At 47.0% G+C, this 18,626-nt stretch overlaps 1 protein-coding gene across 6 annotated transcripts; it reads right to left on the reverse strand.

The window, feature by feature from the left end:
* Positions 1–6,299: 6,299 nt before the first annotated feature.
* On the reverse strand, positions 6,300–15,640 carry GORAB (golgin, RAB6 interacting). Of its 6 annotated transcripts, none has more exons than XM_072932908.1 (6): positions 15,527–15,640; positions 14,175–14,210; positions 13,823–14,141; positions 12,402–12,503; positions 10,533–10,673; positions 6,300–8,003 (listed from the first exon to the last, which is right to left on the reverse strand). In XM_072932908.1, exons 1-6 carry the CDS (start codon positions 15,588–15,590, stop codon positions 7,535–7,537), a joined length of 1,131 nt encoding a protein of 376 aa, XP_072789009.1. In that variant the 5' UTR covers positions 15,591–15,640; the 3' UTR covers positions 6,300–7,534. The 6 variants fall into 6 exon arrangements, with proteins under 6 accessions (XP_072789009.1, XP_041573771.2, XP_072789008.1 ...); XM_072932909.1 differs by adding an exon at positions 8,566–8,585 and having other exon boundaries at positions 7,860–8,003; positions 13,823–14,210; XM_041717837.2 differs by having other exon boundaries at positions 13,835–14,210.
* Positions 15,641–18,626: the final 2,986 nt, after the last annotated feature.

The raw sequence follows: 18,626 nt of genomic DNA on the forward strand, positions 1-18,626 counted from the left end.
GAACAGGAGGGACGTGGGCTTCTGTGAGTTTAATCCTACTGAGTTTTAGTTCTATGAATTAAAGCATTTCCAGTACCACTCTGTGCTCACCCATCTTGTGTTCAGCCTGGTGGCTCTAGGAAGCCCTGGTTATTTGCCTGGCCTGGAGGATAGATGGGTCCATGCAGTTTCTTGGCAGTTGCTGGAAGTAGAAAGGGAAACTGTTTGAAAGACAGAAGGAAAAAAGAAGTCTAGTGGCTTGGAAGGGTGCAAGTAAGGAAAGGCTCCAGTGTGGCAGGCAGCTGGGGCAGAGGAGACTGACTAGTCCTTGAAAAGCAAATGGTGACTCCCTTCTCTGAAAAGCAGACAGAGCTTTGTTAATGTTGAGGCCAGAAGGAGCCACCATGAGGACCCAAGTGCAACTTGCCAGGCCAAGGAAAGTATTTTCCAACAGCTTCTCAAGTTCTGCCAGCAAAAGCATCATCTCTGAGAGACTCACAGGGGGACTGTCACTGACAGTACCAGATACTGTCCAGGAGTGGAGGCTGGCTGCTTGGCAGTGCTGTTTTCCTGCAGAACTGGTTAATGTCAGTGAGACTGATGAACACTCCACAGTAGTTAAGGGATGCAGTGGGGTGTCATGGAGAAAAGTCCACCGCTAAATATTTTGATTTGAGGAATGAAGAAAAGAAAACAAATGGCATTTTAGCAGATGGGGGGAAAAGAGATCTGGAAGCAAGAAGAAAACCCTGCAGAGAATGAGGCATGACTTTTTAAAACAACTGCAGGATGTTCTTCTTGGAGGCTCAGAGAAGCACGTTAGGAAAACCCTGGAATGGACCTGGTTCTTCATGAGCACATCCTCACGCCAAAGAGTATCATCTTCTCCATGAAGAAAACCACCAAAACGTGGGAGCAGCTGCAGCTCACACGACAGCCAAGCCAGAGACACAACCTCTAGGAGACCATCAGCACCACAGACAATGAAACAGTCACCATCAGCAACCAGAGTCATCACCTAAACAGCTACAGAACTATTTAGGACATGATGTGGGTTTGGGGTGATGCTCAGAAACCTACTCCAGATGCAAACTGGGAAACTTTGAAGAAAATTATGTCTGAATTGGATTAATCACCTCCTTGGGACAGGGACAGTGTCTGTCTACACTGGAATGGGGAAAGTGACTTAAGCCTGCAAAGACAGAGCTGTACCTAGCTCGTGTGTCCAAGGCAGTGAGTGCACTCAGCAGAGACTTTGGCAGAGGCTCACAGCATGGCTCTGCCAGGAGTTTGTTGCCCAAGCTAACAATCCAAGGTACAGCCACTTTGTGACTCTTAAACACAGTCAACAAACACTTCCAGTGAGGTATCCTTGGTGTGCTGAGGGCCCATGACCTCCTAGGGCAGTGGCACTACAAAGGGCTTCCCTCCCACATGGATAAAAAGGAAGGGAGCAAAGTAACGTGACTTGCTCAACACCATCTGCAGGACACCCAGCTCCTATCTGTGAGGGAGCCACAGCAGCAGGGAGTTGCTGGTTCCTGCTGCCTAGGAATGACTCCCAGAGCTCTCCATCCCTTCACTTCTCCTGGGGATACAGCGGTCCACGTGGAGGCAGTGGCCAAGAAGGCCAGCTGCCCTTTAGCTACATGTAGGCAGCTGAAGGGCTCCTGTTTCTGTTGTTGCTGGACTTAGGACTGCAGAGCAGCCACAGCCTCACTCGGTATGCATCACCAGCCAGGCAGCAGCTAAGCTTGTAGCTCATGGAATGACTCTGCCCTTTGCTCTACTCCTCCTTTACTGGCTCCATGAAGGAGGAAGCTGTGGAGGTGAAATAGCTCAGTGGGGTCTCCTGCAGGACAGTTAGGGACTAATGCAGGAGCAAGACAAGGTCAGCAACTGTGCATTTAGAGCTTCTCCTGCTGCGTGTCCTTGTCTGCAGCTGTTCCATTACAAACCCTTCACAGTACTTGAGGGCTCCCAAGGCACAGCAAGTTCAGAGCAATGCTTTCTCAGGCTGAGATTTGGGGCTCAATTTGGCCCTGCATAATCAGGAAACACCAGCAAACCAGAACAAAGACCAATTGCTGCAGAGAAAAATGTCAGACATTTGAAGGGTGAGATAACACCTTCACAGCCCTGATAACATGGACATGAGAGGATCACATCAGTCATGTTCATGATACATCACCAGCCCTTACCAACTGCTAGAGTAAAAAAACCTTGTGTGGGAAAGTTAAAAAGGCCCATCACTCAGGGATTTATTTGTGACTCTTTATTTGTGATTTGTTTCACTTTTATTACCCACAAAGCATTTTTTTGATGTTTGCATGTTTTTGTCGTACTCAGCTCCAGCCCTTGAAAGCTGACAGAGGGAAGGCCACGGCTTCAGCCCATGCATGGTCTGAGTGAAGTGACTCTGTTCCTTCATTCTGCCACATCCTCCCCAATTCTGAGCAATGTAGGAGACTGAAGGGATATCCCCAACACTGCAGCTTTCCTTTGGAATGATTTTTATCCACTCCAATGCATCAAGAATCCTGCAATGGGTTCTTTCATCTCTCGGAGTTTCATTCTTTGCTGTAAGGAACCTCCAAGCTTTGCTCTTGCTGCCTGCAGAAATGGATCCCAAGGCTCCACCAGAGCACAGGGCTGAACTGGGTACAGGGCAACCTATCCCATCCCAAATTTCCATCAGCCTCCAGAAAACAGCACATGGTGGAGCCAAGGAAAAGGCTCCTGGAAAAGGAGTCATGTGTTGCATTACCCAGCTCTAGAACTGCAGTCCCAACATTCGCTTTCCAGTCCCAGATATCACATGCCTGCTGCTGCTGGACTTTCTGCACTCCTGTCACCACCCACCACTGCCTATTCAATGGGACACCAGTCCCAGCCCCTGAAGGATGGAGTGGCTCAGAGTGCTGAGACTGTTGAATCCCTGCCACTTGTAAGAGGTGTTTTACTTACTTGCCCAAGAGCAATTTCTCTCCTCTTGCACTTGTGTGTCAAGTGTGAAAACCAGTTCAGACATCAAAACCCACTGCTCAGCACTGGCAACGTGGAAAAATAAAATCACTGGCTGATCAGCCAAACAAGCTGGTGGGAATGGTAAAGGACAGGGGCAGGAGAGACAAGGTACTAAACCTGCCCAATGCTCCCAAGTGCCTCGTTAGACTGATTTATGTTTAGTTAATTGAGAAAATGACCCTAACTACACAATCCAGGCCCTAATTCAGAAAGGCCCAGGCTTTTTAGTGTCTCTACCTGAGCCTTAAGAGGCATGATTTAAACCCTGTAACTAACAGGCTGCCAAAGGCAGGGATTTGAAGGATCTGATGTCCTATCATGCCGAGGGGGTGAGACTTGGCTCACTTCTCTCGTTACTTGGTCTTTCCCCACTGACGTCTGAGTTCTCTGCTGGAACATAAATCAGGGAAACCATGAAGGAAACCAGTCTCATGCCCATCAAAGAAGCCAACACTCACTTTAATGGGACCATGCAGACCAGCCTAAATAGGGCACTTAACAAGCATGTGGTTTCTATAATACCAGCCCACGTCTCTACACCCTGTGCGCACTGCCACTGGCAAACCCTTTGTCCATTACATGCCACACCTGCTGATATCCATGGAATTAGAAAGGGATCATGATATAACACCAGAGTGCTGAACACAGGATTTCTGGGATGGATCAGGCCTGTAGAAAAATTTTAGCATCTCTCAGCAACCGCATGAAGCCTTACACACAGCTATGGTATGTGCAGGAGAGGAGCACAGATACCCAAGACACTGTTACTCAGAACCCCACTCAAGTACCAGGCTCGGTCCAGGACATGCAGATGCTCCAAGATCCCACATAAGGTGTATCTGGTGAAGTTCCAGGCCTCAGGTGTGGGTGTTTAATCCAAACTTGAACCTTGACAGAAGAGAGTTAGGAACAATAAGCCTCGAAGTCCTACTGTCCTAAGCAGAAAATATAGACCAGACAGAATCCCAGCAAAGGAAGCAATTCAACAGTGCTCTGCCCCTTTCTTGGGCTCCAGAACTTCCTCAGAGGTTAAGCTGCCATGAGCATCCCTTTCTAGCATGTTCCTAATGCAGCTGATCAGGTAACACAGTACCCCCAACCACTAGGCCAGTCTCTACATTTCTCTCTTACTAGCTTTTCCTCATCCAGTTCAGATGGGATCCAGGCCCAAAGGAAAGACTCCACTGCATCACAGAAGGTATTAGGAGGAAAAATGGCTGATGGAGAACCTGAGTCTCTCCCCAGAAAGCTCCCCTACGCTCAAACCTCTTGAGAGCCCAGCTTCATCTGGCTGGACATAATCAGATTGGGGGTTGTCCAAGTGTTTTACACCATGCTCTACATATCTATAGGAACCCCAGGCTGAGTCATGACCATCTGTGCTCATTTAAACGTTTCTTGACAGAGGAGGGAGTGCTAATCCTGACATTCTGGCCAAACTGCAACACAGATAATTAATACTGTGCTTTGTAACTTTGTCAGTGGTGTACATTGGTGTTTTCCAGTTCTTCCCATAATGGTAATGTGGTGATCCAACATAGAAATGGCCACGTTGCCAGAGAAAAGTCCCCTGTGCCAAGCCCTACAGTGTTACTGTCAGACATCACACGTCTCCATTTTCCCTGCCATGGGTGTTCAACCTCAGCCCACTTCACACTCAGACTTTTACCTCTACTTGTGCAAGAGGTACTCATTGAAAATCTGCCCACTCATTCCTGCACTGTGCTGAGCTTCCCATTTTTCTGAAGATACAGAAGTGGACAGCACAGCTGCCTTTAGTGCACACCTGGGGCAGCAGGACAAACATTTTAACATCAGCTACTACAAAGGTAGAAATGGATTTGCTTGAAGAGCCTCAATTCCAACAGTTCTCTTTCCTTCAAGGAGAAACAAGAAAAAAAACCCCAAGCCTTTTGTTGCACCAAAATCATCTCCTGGCATTTCTGACCAGCACACATGTTGTTACAATTAGGACTGGACTCCTTGGCTCCGGCACAGGGGGAATTTTAAACCGGCACACTGGCACCCATCAAAACATTTGCGAACTTCCAAAGTGGAACTGACACCACGGTAGTGGTTTATATCACACGTCAGAGAAAGGCTTCACAGCTGAGATCAAACAAATTAACTCTTCAGCTCCCTGTCCAGCAAGAGCAGCCTGATGCTGGGCTGCTATTGTTACTCCATGAGGCTGTTTCACGTGGCTTCCAGCCAGTCCACTTCACTTTGCAGGCTCAGAAGTTAAACACAAAGAGAACTGGCCAGAACTTCAACAAAGGACTTGTAAGAGAACAGAAACTGCTGATTTTAACAGCATCTTCCCTCTCAGACAGAAACAGCACCAGCACTATCAGAATGGTACACAAGAATGTTTCAGCCTTTAAACAGTTTGGTTGCATATAAACTTATTCCCTTTTAAGGAACTCATAATCTTAAGCAGTTGTCAAACAATCTTTGGACTTGGAATTTTTTGGAACACCACTTTCAGAGTTCAAACAATAGTCTTACCTGTGACAAGCCTACCAGAGAACCATAAATTATATGCAAAATGGTGTCTGTGTGATTTCTGTAAATACCATTTGCAAATTCAACTCTTCTGTCAGAAGCTCTTCTGTGTGTCCCTGACAGGCTGAACACAAACTGTAATGAGGAACAGACCTATTCTCTAGGCCTTTGAATCTCTTGAGGAACAACTGGGGACAGCTGCAGAGGATGGAAATGAGAATGGTACAATTAAATTACTGCTGCGCTTACTGGTAGCCCATTCTGAAAAACATCAGCAGGTCGCTACAAGGTGTCTTGCAACAGCAGACACAGCAAAGGAAGTAATTCACAATTTTCTCACAATACCATCAAATCTTCGGCTTTTAGGTCAGGTTTTCCAGCAAAATAACAGGGAATGCAGTGTACCAGCAACAACAGGGCAATGCTTCATATGTATTTCTAATACTACTTTGGAGTTAGAGTCTAACTCCAATTAGCCCAAATTACAAGTGGCTGCTCTAGGAGGCATATTTATCCCACTTTCTCCTGTGTATGGAAGGCACCAGGAGAGATTTTCCACCGTTGCCCTGAGCCAGTTAGTTGAAAAGATTCCTGCCAAGCTCTATCCTGCCATGTCTTTACTTCATGCATTTCCATACTTTGGAACAGCCTTTTTTGAGGTTTTATTTTCACCCAGGAAAGTTGCCAAAGGACGTATCTGATTCTACCATTTATCATCTCCTGTGGAAAAACAGGCTTGGATCCCTGTATTAATCTCAGATATCACAACTGAAAGTAAACACACTGCGTACAAGATGCACTGATTTATTAATAGAATAAAACTGAAATGTAGTGACATGTTTTTCCACTGTTCAAGCCATAGAGACAATCACTGTCCCATTTATAGACTCGGCGGCATCATTCAGCAACTCATTCATAAACTCACACCCAACACGTCCAGGTCAGGTGTTCCAGGAACCATTCCCACACTTCCCTGGTACCAAGAGGTTAACTGTCAGTGCAGAGTCTGCAGCTGCAATCAATCTATGGGAGATTTTCCTATGTTCTCTTTTAATTCCTGAGGCTTTCTCCACCTGGCATAGCTTTTTAAAGCCTTCCAACAGCAAAAGAGCAAATCAGCTGAACTTCTTTGGGGTACTAACTTGCTCTTCAGGCAATAAAATGCATTAAATGTTCTACAAAAATAGGCTTATTTCCAATATACTGTGGGGATTATTCATTACAAAATGAATTATTTGCTAATTATGGCTAATTATTGGCACTTTGAGGCAACTACAACAGAGAAAAATCTCTGCAATGGAACAGCTTTAAATGTTACACAGTCTCTTTTGTGTGTTTCTACTTCTACATTCTGCAATGTTTTAAACTGTAACCCATAATCTTTGTTACGCCCTAGCAGCTGAGATGTCATAGCTAATAGTGTTACCAATGTACAGCTTCATGATTCAGCATTGTCTCAAAGGAAGTGATAAATAGGAGGTATTACAACTGTCTTTGCAGTTTGCCTCAATATGCAAATTTCCCTTAAATCAGGAAATAGTAACCCCTATGAAGGCAGTTAATGTAAGCACTTGGGTTTGACAGCAGGATAAACCGCTGGAAATGAATCCCTTATAGATACAAAGGAAGAAAAACATCCTATTGCAGTTGTCAGAATGTGTTCTGAAGCAGACCCAGGTTTTCTCCTGTAGGTATCTTTCTCTTGCACACTGCTCAGAACAGGCACCTGTGGGTATCAAAAAGCTGAAAATCTTTGGACAAACCCTACTGTTCACTTCCAAGTGTCCTGTTTCAGGAAGATACAAAAACCCATGAAGAGCTGGGCAGTAGAACATGAACGTACACCAGAACGATGATAGGTGATGAATGCTAAATGTGTCTTGTGGAAAGCCTGAAAACAGTAAAATGGAAAAGAGAAATGAAGTGCGTATTACTGGCACTGCTGAAGGCAAGATACAACACACAGCCGCAAGCCTGCAGAGAGTACCTCATCCATAACCACTGGCTTATCTGCACTCAGCAGTCATGTGGCAGAACAAGCTGAGGAGCTTCCTGAAGTCACATCTACTGCCTGAGTTTGGCTGTCCACGTTGGAGAGGGATTTGGTCCTGGGGTTTTGAGACTGTTCCGAAACTGCAGGAGAAGCAGCAGCAGCATGGTTGGCCTGCTGGCTCTCCTGCCCCACACCACTGGGAGCAGGGTTCTCCTGGGCTGTCCCAGCATGGTGGCTCTGTGCCTGGCTGGATTGTCTCCCTGCTTCTGCCTCCTGCTGCTGCAGCATCTGTTCCACCTCGATCTCGAGCTCCAGGTTTTCCTCATCTGCCTCCACATCCAGCTGCTGCATTAACTCCTCCAGCTTCCTGGCCTTGCGGAGCTCGTTCTGCTGGATGATGGTGCACAGGTGCTCCGTGAGGTGCTCCTTGATCTCTGTCTTGTGCTGCAGGTCTAGCTTGGCTGCCACATACTCGGACTCGGCCTTGTCGTAGCGCTTCCTGCAAAACCATCAGCATTTCTGGAGGGTTAATTCTCACAGCACTTCACACTGACACAGGCACAGGTACTTCAAGAACCCCTGGAATGCAACATGCTCTGCAATGCATTGTGGCAGCTGTTTGTGACATGCTGCCACATTAGCAAGAGGGAAGAAAATAAGAGTGAAATGACTGAAACTTCTCTGGGCACTGGAGGCTTTGCTGTTGTGTATTCCAAGAGTTAACTTGCTCAGATTGCATCTCAAACACCCATTTTTACTGTCTGTTTGAAGAGATGCATCACTGGCAGGAGAAAGAACCCATCAGAAGTGGCAGTGTTTTCACACTTCTAATCAACACCCATTCAGTGAACTGAAACACCACCAAGCAGTCGGGTGTTTTTCTAACCAAACCACCCCCCCAGAGATACAGATGCTCTATGGAGCACGTTGACATTTGGATAATGTGCTTTTCTGGCCATCCATATCCAAGTTCGGAAAATCAGGGGCAGCACAGACTGACACAGCACGTGACATCAACACAGATGTAGAATTTTATTGCAAGCATCCGTCCGGACACTCACCTCCTGCCAATTTGCACTTCCTGTCATGACAAATACAGCAAAAAGGGAATATTTGAAGTATTTATTGAGTTAACAGACAAAGAATATCTAGCACTTTAATGGCTGGTGTCCACATTAATGATGCATCTTTCACTATATCAGTGAACCCATGTATTAATTCTAATTAAAAGATAGATGCAATCTTGCTCATCAGGAAAGGGAGCACACAAGGGCTTTCACAGCCTGACTACAGAGCACTCACAACACTACTATTAGTTAGGTGGTTGAATAAAGAATCCAGCTCCCCTATGAAACCAGGTTCCAGTACCTACTTAAACAAAGCAACAGAAAGATAGGAGAGGTCCTTTGCTTATTGAAACACAAGGAAATAAGACATGGAAAAGCCTTCCCAAATATCTTCTTTTATATAATAACCACATGACTTTTACTCAGCTGCAAAGGCTATGTCTGCAGTGGGCAGAAGATGTCCACTTATGCTTCCCCGTTAAGAAAGTCAAGATTTCTCTGGATCAGATATCTGAAGAGTCAAAACCAATGCTATGCTGGAAACATCTGCACAGCTAAAGCTTTGGGCTGAATTACCATCTATTAGTCACACTGTATTTACAAAAAATCAATTCCACAGCAATTGTCAAATGTTGCTAACTAGGTATGTGCTCAGGACTATTTAATATTGCACTTTTTAACACAGTGAAATGCTCTGTGTTTTAGCCCTAGAACAAAAGGCAAATAATAAGGAATTGCTTGAAAAGATTCCACTTAGAAGTAAATTGGCTTTGGCTCATAAGAACTACAACACTGGAAGTATCTACCTCAAATTGCCAAATCCCTCTCTCAAGAAAACACCTAGTAAATTAATGAAAATCATTAATATTTTGGTGAAGTTGACCTACTTGTCCTACTAGCATCTCCTTTTGCTACTGCCATTAAAAACTGCTTTCCTAATGTCAAGAGCTGCTTGTGCTCTTTAGCCAGTAAGCATTTCAAATAGATACATTATTTAAAAACTTGGGTAAGAAGATTTCAGGAGCATTTAATGTTTTTAGAAACCAGATGAAACCTAAAATCCATTGAAATGTTTCTCCTCTTGAGGACACCAAATTCTGGGTTCACATGCAATCAGCTATGCTAACTACAGTTAATCTTAGACATTTCAAATTATAATTACACCAAAGAGATCCTAATTTTTTAGCTACCAACGCTATTTTTTTTTTCAAGACTAATTACCAGCTTTATTGGCCTGTGGTCATGGAATGGCAGAAGTCAGAAGGAGAAATGAGCATTTAACACGTTGAATAGTGAACCAAAAACCGCGAGTGAACATTTCTTCTTTATGAACCGGCTGCACAAACATGCTGCTGTTTATCTACTGATGTTGTGGTTTAGCCACTGCTAATGGGGTATTCCCATTAATTTCTTGCCTTTAAGGAACTCATCACACCCAGACTGATTAAAGGCACATTGTGAAGGGTTAAAAGCTTCCCTCTTCCTTCAATTTTTGGTCCTAGTTGCGAAAATGCTTCAGCAGGATTATACGTTTTAAGCTTAATTGGTCCCACTGATTCCAGCAGGACCAGAGCTGTCATGAACAAGCAAATTTCCCTAAACAGGTTTTTCATTTCAGGACTTTTCAAGAAAAACCTCTTTCCCCCTGAGAAGAAATAAACAACCCTGGAACAATAAAGCAGGGCTTATGGACAGCTGCACACTTAAAGCAGGACCTGTGTCTTATGACAGCAGTCTCCAGTCAGAAAACCTGCTTCAGCTCCCAGATTCCAAGGGAAAAATTAGGAAATAAAAAGCATACTTTTACTTCCAGATCTAAAAGCCCCCCAGACTGTGACCGCTTCAGCTACATGTTATTACAGTGACAGGACTTCATTAGTGTTTCAGTGAGAGGAAACAGTATTTTCCCCTCCCCTCAGGCAGGGCTGCTCCTTGTTTCCCCCTCCCTGGGTGCCACTTACCGGGCATAGGAGTAGTCCAGGCTGGCCTGGTCGATGCGGTTCCTCAGGATCCCGATGTCAGCAGACACCATGTCATCCAGAGCCTGCAGCTCCTTCTGAATCCTCTTCAGTTTCACTGTTTCAGCTTGAGTTCTTTTGGATCTGCAAAAGGAAGATGATGTTTTTGGTTGTTGTTGTTTTAATTTCCTTTTTAAGCCTCTTTTCTTGGCATACTGGGCCCCCTTTCCCTTGCAGAGCAACTGACCTCTTTAGGACCTGTTCAGAAGGTTTCTCCTTTATGGTGTAGGGCTTTTGATCTTTTTTAGCATCCACAGGGATCTAAAATGCCTGCTATTAAAGGACTATGGCAAAATTATGTAATGACTATAATCAAAGTGCCTAAAATGGATTGTGTTTCTTCACTGTGGAAACACACAAGAAGCTGCTGTACCTAAGTAGTTCTCAGTGTAAGGAAACAGGAAATGGCTTGGGGGGAAGTGAGGGGGGGAAGGGTTTTTAGTTCTGCAAATATCCCCTTTCAAAGGAGCCCAGTTAGTAGGGGCCAAAAAGTCACCTAACCTAAGCTTGATTTCCATTTTGTAAAATTATTCCCAAAAGGCCCAGCCAAACCCCAATGAAGTGAATGGAAAGTTTTACATTAAACACAAAGGATTTCAATCAAGCCTTATGTAACCTTTTTCAACTAGGCCATTCATTCCTAAGTCCTGAAAACGAAATGTTACTAAGGGCAACAAGCTCTGATGGATTTCATTCCCAAGCAAGCCAAGTGACTTTCCACAAGCTTTTACACCACGTCACTTTGCCATCATTCATCACCACCAGCAAAATGATGCCTCTCAGCCACTGCTTTCCACCCAAGGCAGGTCCCTGAAAGCAAGACTAGGTGTGCAGGCAGGGCCAGCATCTCTCATTTGACCAGCTGATGCAGGTGGAGGGAAACAGACACCCTGTGATACTGCTGGGAGCCTGAGGAAGGCCTTTGAGTGACAGCAGTAACTCCTTAGCTGTCACTTTATATGTCTTATCTCTCCTCAGGCTTTGTTTCCAGGAGGAAGAACCAAACCTGGTGGCCACACCCATGTTTGATGTCCTACAGCGACTCAGAATAAAGGTGCTTGTGTTTTATCTCTGCCTGGCAAAGGAAAATGAAATTTTCAGGACTTTAGCACAGTGCAGGCTGTGTTCACCTGTGCTACCCAATCTAGCTCTGATAGGCAGAACATAACACATGCCTGGGAGAGCACTGCAAGCCTGAAAACTTCAAATCACTGTGCTTGATCCAGTGTTATCAGCTGTTCCAACATAATTCCCTACAAACTTTGCCTTCCGTACAGTCTTAATCTACCTTAAAGGTGCCATAAAGTTCTTCCCCTGAAGAGCAAGAGCTAACGACTGTGAGAATATCTGCAATTTTATAATTTCTAGTCACTCAGTGGTAAAACAGTACCTTTTAAAAGCTGGTCATCTTCTCTTTTCAACATTTTCACACACTAATGAGCCAAAAGTCCAAACAGAAATAGCTTCTTCTCACAGGTTACAAATCAAATAAACTTCTCTTACATCCAGCAACACCAAATCAGGACCAGAACCCTGACAAGCATCTGAGCACCCCAACTTCCAAACATGACCTCACTAACAAATGTAAGGACCTCAGCTAATCCTCCAGTTGTGTAATCATCTGTGCACAGAGCTGCAGCTTGGGAAGTGTGAAAAGCTTAGTCACAACTTCTTAGCCAGCACTTGTCATCCAAGGGAAACATCCATCACAGCTGCTCAAAGAGCACGGAGAAGAGGAAATAGTACAATTTAATTCAAGATATGAAACTGGTTGCAGATGAAGAGTTAGCCCTTGCCCAGGCTCAGCCCCACCTCTCAGCAATGGCTCTGGCCAGGAGTGCCTTCTTGCGTTTGTTCTTCTCTTCTATCAGCCGCTGCTCCTGCTGGAGGATTTCCCATCGGGATTTTTCCTGCCTGCTCATTGACAAGAACATCAACATTAATAGAAAGTTCATTTCTCTCCCTGCTGCCCAGGTTGTAACACAAATATTCACTGTCATATGTTCTGGAACAAACTCTTAAAAAGTCAAAGGACTTTTTGGTTTTGGTTCTGAGGAAAGAAGAATCATCTGCAAGAAGCCATTCAGACCAATAAAACATTTCCAGATGAAATCTGCTGTTCAGAACTAAAACCTGCATAACCAAATAAGCTACATGAACACTTTTTCATAATTTTTCATGTAAAGAGTATGCTTCCCCATCAGGTAGTAGCAGTTTCAAGTTTCTTACTGGCTGCTGTCACCATCTGTTCAGTCTGCCAACACAGCCTCTTTCTTGGAAATATTTTTTTCCATAAAACAGATTGTTTCACAGGTCTGCTTTACAATACAGATCCCAAATAATTAAATGGATACAAATGAAAAGTTGGCATGAGTTATAATGAAAACAAGCAGCAAGGAAGAACAAGAATTTGCTTTCGCCACCAGTGAAAGACTGATACAGATTCCATTTCCTAGGCTACATCTCTTAAGAGATACAACCACCCCAAAGGATGGAAGGCCAGGTCTAGCGAGGGGGCACAACCTGTGGCAGGATTTAGGAGAAACAAAGAACTATTTGCTGCTTTCCACCCCACAATGTTCTTCAAGCCCTCACTCAAGGAGCCTGAACTTAAAAATACCCAAATAACCCAGCTGCACATCTCTTCAGATTTGTCCTCATCACCCTACTCCTAAAACCTCACATACAGAAATATTTTTAGTAAGAGGTAAATTCAAGCATCCAGGCTGAGAAGAATCCAGCAGATTCAGGAGGTGACTGTTGCAGCTAAATGTCATTTGCTTTCACCAGTGTGAAAAAAATTCTCAGCAAAGCTCCAGCTGTTTTCTCCCCAGACAAGCAGTGTCCATGTTTCTCCCACCACAAAAATGAGATGAGCAGCCAGTCCTACTGGTGAGCTGCATGCACAGAAGGAATCTGAGTTCATAAAGTGCTTCCACCCTGGTGCAGGGTGCGCAGGCAGGCAATTCCAGCCCAGAGCTGGGCAGGGAAATCACAGGCAGCACAACCACCAACCACAGCCTCTCAAGGCCCCTCTCTGCAAAACAGAACCTCCTGGATCCTTCTGAGTTTAGAATTTGAGAGAAGCCACTGGTGCTTTTCCACACAGATGGGGCCTACTAGAAAATGGAATTATTTGATCTCGCAGAGCTTCCAATTAGACCCAAAAAAGTTGACTTCACAACCAAAGAACGAATCGATACAGAATAACAAACCCCACCCCTTGATTTTACCGACTTACTAACAATTCCACTTTCTTTCTCTCCACTGGGCTGTTGGGCTTTGCAGGGCGGGGCTGGGCACTGTCCCTGCCATTACAAGACTCTGCCGGTGTCACTCCCTCCTGCTGCTCTTGGCTGTCCCTTTGCCTCTGATCCCCAGGTGCTGGCCCGGGCTGCTGAGGGCGACAAGGCTTGGCTTGTGGAGCAGAAAGCAGCTGCTCTGGAGTGACAGAGGCTGATCCTCCCTGCAGCCCCAGCCTCTGGCTTTGCTGCTGGAGGGCTTTTTCCCTTTGCAATTGCTTCCGAGTCTTGGGCACAGCCTGGGGGCGAGGCTGCTGCTGCTGCTGCTGCTGCTGCTGCTGCTGCTGCTGCTGCTGCGGTGGTGAGGGCTCGTACAAATCTGTTGGTGAAGAAACAGGGTTAAAAGACAAATCTCAGTATCAAAGACAGGCTCTGACAGAGCTGTTCTGGGCAAGCAAAAACCAAAATAAGGAAAGCACAAGGCAGGGTGTCATGGGAAGGCAATGTGGGGGAAACCTCAGGAAGCTGGAAATGTTGTGTTAGCCTAAGATTCAGGAATTTTCAATGATACCTAAGTGAGGAGAGCGAGCAATAAGAGGTCTGGACTGCAGGCCTAGAAGAGAAACCATAGGTGGGAGTGAGATGACTCTTAGGATAACCATGATGAGGCAGATCTAGGGCTAAGGAAGGGTTACTGCCTGCCTGGTGGGGAAACTGAGGTTATAACGTGAAGAACGGAGAAGAACAAGGTGACACGTGGGCAAAAAGGAGCCTGGGAGCATTGGGCAGAGATCTGGGGGCTGGACAAGGGGCTGGAGAGTCCGGGATTTTTGGGATTTTTGTCGGATAAACTGCGGGTGGAGAGAAGAGCTGTATGAGGGGAGCAGGGAGAGATGGGGCTGCATGGGAGGGACCAGCCCGGGGCAAGCGAGGGGAGCAAAGGTTTGCTGCGGGGATGGAGCTGAAGGGATGGACAGAGCTCTGCAGGGCTGAGGGGAGGGACAGAGGTGTGGATGGACAGGCTGAGGTAAGGGACTGAGGTGTGGATGGACTGAGGGGAGGGATAGAGGTGTGGATGGACAGGCTGAGGGAAGGGACTGAGGTGTGGATGGAGGGGCTGAGGTAAGGGACAGAGGTGTGGATGGACTGAGGGGAGGGACAGAGGTGTGGATGGAGGGGCTGAGGGGAGGGACAGAGGTGTGGATGGAGGGGCTGAGGGAAGGGACAGAGGTGTGGATGGACTGAGGGAAGGGACAGAGGTGTGGATGGAGGGGCTGAGGCCAGGGATAGAGGTGTGGATGGAGGGGCTGAGGGGAGGGACTGAGGTGTGGATGGACTGAGGGAAGGGACTGAGGTGTGGATGGAGGGGCTGAGGGGAGGGATTGGGATACGAATGGAGCGGCTGAGAGGAGGGACAGAGATGCGGCTGGAGGGGCTGAGGGGAAAGACAGAAATGCGGCTGGAGGGGCTGAGGGGAGGGACAGAAATGCGGCTGGAGGGGCTGAGGGGAAGCACAGAGATGCGGCTGGAGGGGCTGAGGGGAAGCACAGACGTGTGGCTGGAGGGGCTGCGGAGATGGGGCGCTGAGGGGCGATGGGAGGGAGGCAGGTGCAGCTGCGGAGGCTAACGGGGAGCCGAGGCCCGGGCTGTTCCTCCCCCAGTCCCCGGGCGCTCCCGGCGCGGCGCGGTCCGTACCTGGGCGCTGCCCCCGCAGCCGCCGCAGCTCCTCCTGCGAGAAGCCGGCCCAGGCCCCGGCCATGGCGCTCCCGATCCGCTCGCACCGCGCAGGCGCCGCCCCGCCCCGCCCCGCCCTGCCCCGCCGCAGGCGAACGCCGCGGACAGCGCCGCGCGCCGCGGGGCGGGCAAGATGGCGGCTGAGGGCTGAGGGGGAGAAGAGAGAGTGAGGGGATGGCAAAGCTGCGCTAGCGGGCTCCTGAGAACCGTAAAGAATCACAGCGTCATTAGGGTGGAAAAGATTTCTGAGCTTATCCAGTCCAGTCTGTGAGCGAATTCAGTGGGTCCCGGCTAATGAGGCTGAAATGGAAAGGGGAAGTCGCTCCCTAAAAAGCAAACAAACTTCAAGGAACATGACACGTGTCCTCATGCAGTTTATGATTCGTTGCTAAGTAGTTGTGAGCAGGTGAGCTCCTGCTTCAGCATACTAAGTTACAGAGACAACATGGTGAGGGAATCAGGGAATCCCTGGATGCTTCAGTGGCAAACCCTGTGATGGGCAGGGACGTCTTCCACTAGACCAGGCTGCTCCAAGCCCTGTCCAACCTGAACATTTCCATGGATGGGGCAGCCACATCTTCTCTGGGCAGCCTGTGCCAGTGCTTCACCACCCTCACAGGAAAGAACTTCCTAATACCTAAACTCAATCTCACTTTTAGTTTAAAACCGTTTCCTCTTGTCCCATCACAATCTGCCCATTTAAAAAATCACTCTGCCTCTTTTTCTATAACCACTGGGAGGCCATGAGGCAAAAAGATTATTTTGCCCATACTGGTGCTTTTTAAGGTCTGCTTTGACCACTGTGCTCTAAGAGTGCATGCACTCGCTTTCACCCTTAGGTATAAACTGCAAAGGCCCACATCTTAGAGCATTATCCCTCAATATCCACAAAAAGAAGCATTTTCCTGCCTATCCTAAACTCCTGTGGCTGTTGCGAGCCTGCCAGAGGCCCTATGGATGAGTTCACCTCCCAGTGGGATACAGCCAGCCGGAGCACGAAGGCACGAGCCCCCAGCTTAGCTGCAGCAGCCCAGGGGCTTGGAGGCTTAAATAACACACAATGGGCAGTAAACGGGGATGTTTTCAGCGCCACATCCCTGCCCGGCTCCAGTCTGTGAGGGATTAGTCAAGCTCCAAAGTGCTGCTGCCTCGCCGAGCAAATCCATGGCTCACGGCCGTGTAGGACTCCGCGATTTCCGCGGCTGCACTTCCAGCAGCTCCCGTGACTAACGCGTTCCATAAACACCGCTTGGAGGGGAATACTCCCTGGGCTGGCAGGCGTTAAGTGTTTCTGATGGGATTTGGGTGCCTTGGGGGAACACCAGTGCCACCGTTTTTCACCTGCAGCTTAGCCTTGGTGCCAAGCAGAGATGCTGACTGAGCAGAGGAGAAGGACAGTGTGGTTATCTCATGCAGGAAGCCCTTTCTGGGTAAGCCTGAGGCAGAGGGATGACCAACAGCCCTTCACACAGGATTATGGCTTCTCCGGGAAACATGACTGAGCACAGGAGACATCTGAATGAGAACCATAATCCAGCCTTGACTGAAACTCTCTCAAACTCCAGGGAGTCCAGATGGCAGAACCAGGTGTCAGCTTGAATTTTACAATGGAACAGTGTTGGCCAGCCCTACAAGGGTTGGCTTACAACGAGGTGTAGGCACCTAATTCCCTTTGAGATGACTATATAAGAATCATGGATTTAAATCTGGTGTCTGAATCACAGTAATGGGCTGTACCAAACCCAGAGATATCGACTGAATGTGCTTCACCCAGTACAAACACCAGATCTCTTCTTGATCTTCGGTTGTTCTTTCTTCTTGCAAGTTTTAGCACTACAAACAAAGCGAAGCACCATATCCACTTTATTGCTGCAGATATTCCAGGCACAAAGCTCCCATGTGTTTTATAGAAAAAGTAAAAAGAGTTTGGAGTTGTTAACTCTGATGCTATGGGCAAGGCAGCAATCCCTGTTAACAGTTTCCATCAGCCCAAGGTTTAATTGCCAGCCATTGGGCCAGCTTGCTCCAGGAACAATTACAGAGGCAGTGAAGTCATTTCACGGAGCATTTACCAACAGCAGGCTCCAAAAACAGAGGCTGGCCATGTTCTCCAGCTGATTAAAGTCCAGTGAGCGGAACAGGGCACTGAACATTTGCCGCCGAGGAATGAAATGTTTTCCAGGCAAATGCTACTCCAGCACAGGCTGGAGGAGGCAAGATGAGAAGAAAATAGAAACCTTTTCCACCTCCTGGGCCAATATCCCCACAAACTTTCCTCTTACATCTAGGGCTGGATTTGAGTCCTGTATCTTCTTGTGCTTCAGGAGCTGCTCTCTCACGAGCAGGGCTGGAGACCTCCATGACTGCTGCATCCGTTTTCTCTTGGCCTAATTGCCCTGGAGTCTGGTGAATAGAAGCAGCCAGCAACAACAGATCACAAAAACATCTTTTCTTGTGCAGTTCCCAAATCAACGTGGAAATGTCATCATGGGCTGGCAAATTGGGCTGCCCGGGTCAGAGCTCAGGGTCAGACCTCCAATGACATTTCAACCCAGGACAGGAGCAATTTGTACCAGGGCATAACATCAATTTGCATCGGTTTCATACTGAAAACTTGTGGGGTTTTAAGGAGCCAAATCAGATTTTCTGTCAGAGGGCTCCCTGAGTTAGATGTATATTTAAAACTTCATTCTTGCACTGCTCTGCACACTGCCACAGTAACACACAAAGCAACATTTTCCTAGTAAAGGACTGAGCCCTGATGTGAGACAGGGGAAGGCTTGCATAGGGAAGGAGAGTTTCCTTTCTTTTTGCATTTCAGACTCTATCATGAGCTTCCAAGGACTATGGCATATAATTCAAGTGACCTAGGGAAAAAATATCCTGAAAATAACAGAGCCAAAAATTCCTAAATCAATTTAGCCCTTTTTCTAAAGAAAAATAAAGATCTATCAAACTGTATCCACGTCAATACTACCCCATCCTTCACCAGATCATAACACAGGCTGGCTTAGGAAGAACCACCATGTCCAGATAAGCTATGGTACTGTGTGAGCAAGGA

Source organism: Taeniopygia guttata, chromosome 8 (assembly GCF_048771995.1).
Source record: "Taeniopygia guttata chromosome 8, bTaeGut7.mat, whole genome shotgun sequence".
Taxonomy (NCBI): Eukaryota; Metazoa; Chordata; class Aves; order Passeriformes; family Estrildidae; genus Taeniopygia; species Taeniopygia guttata.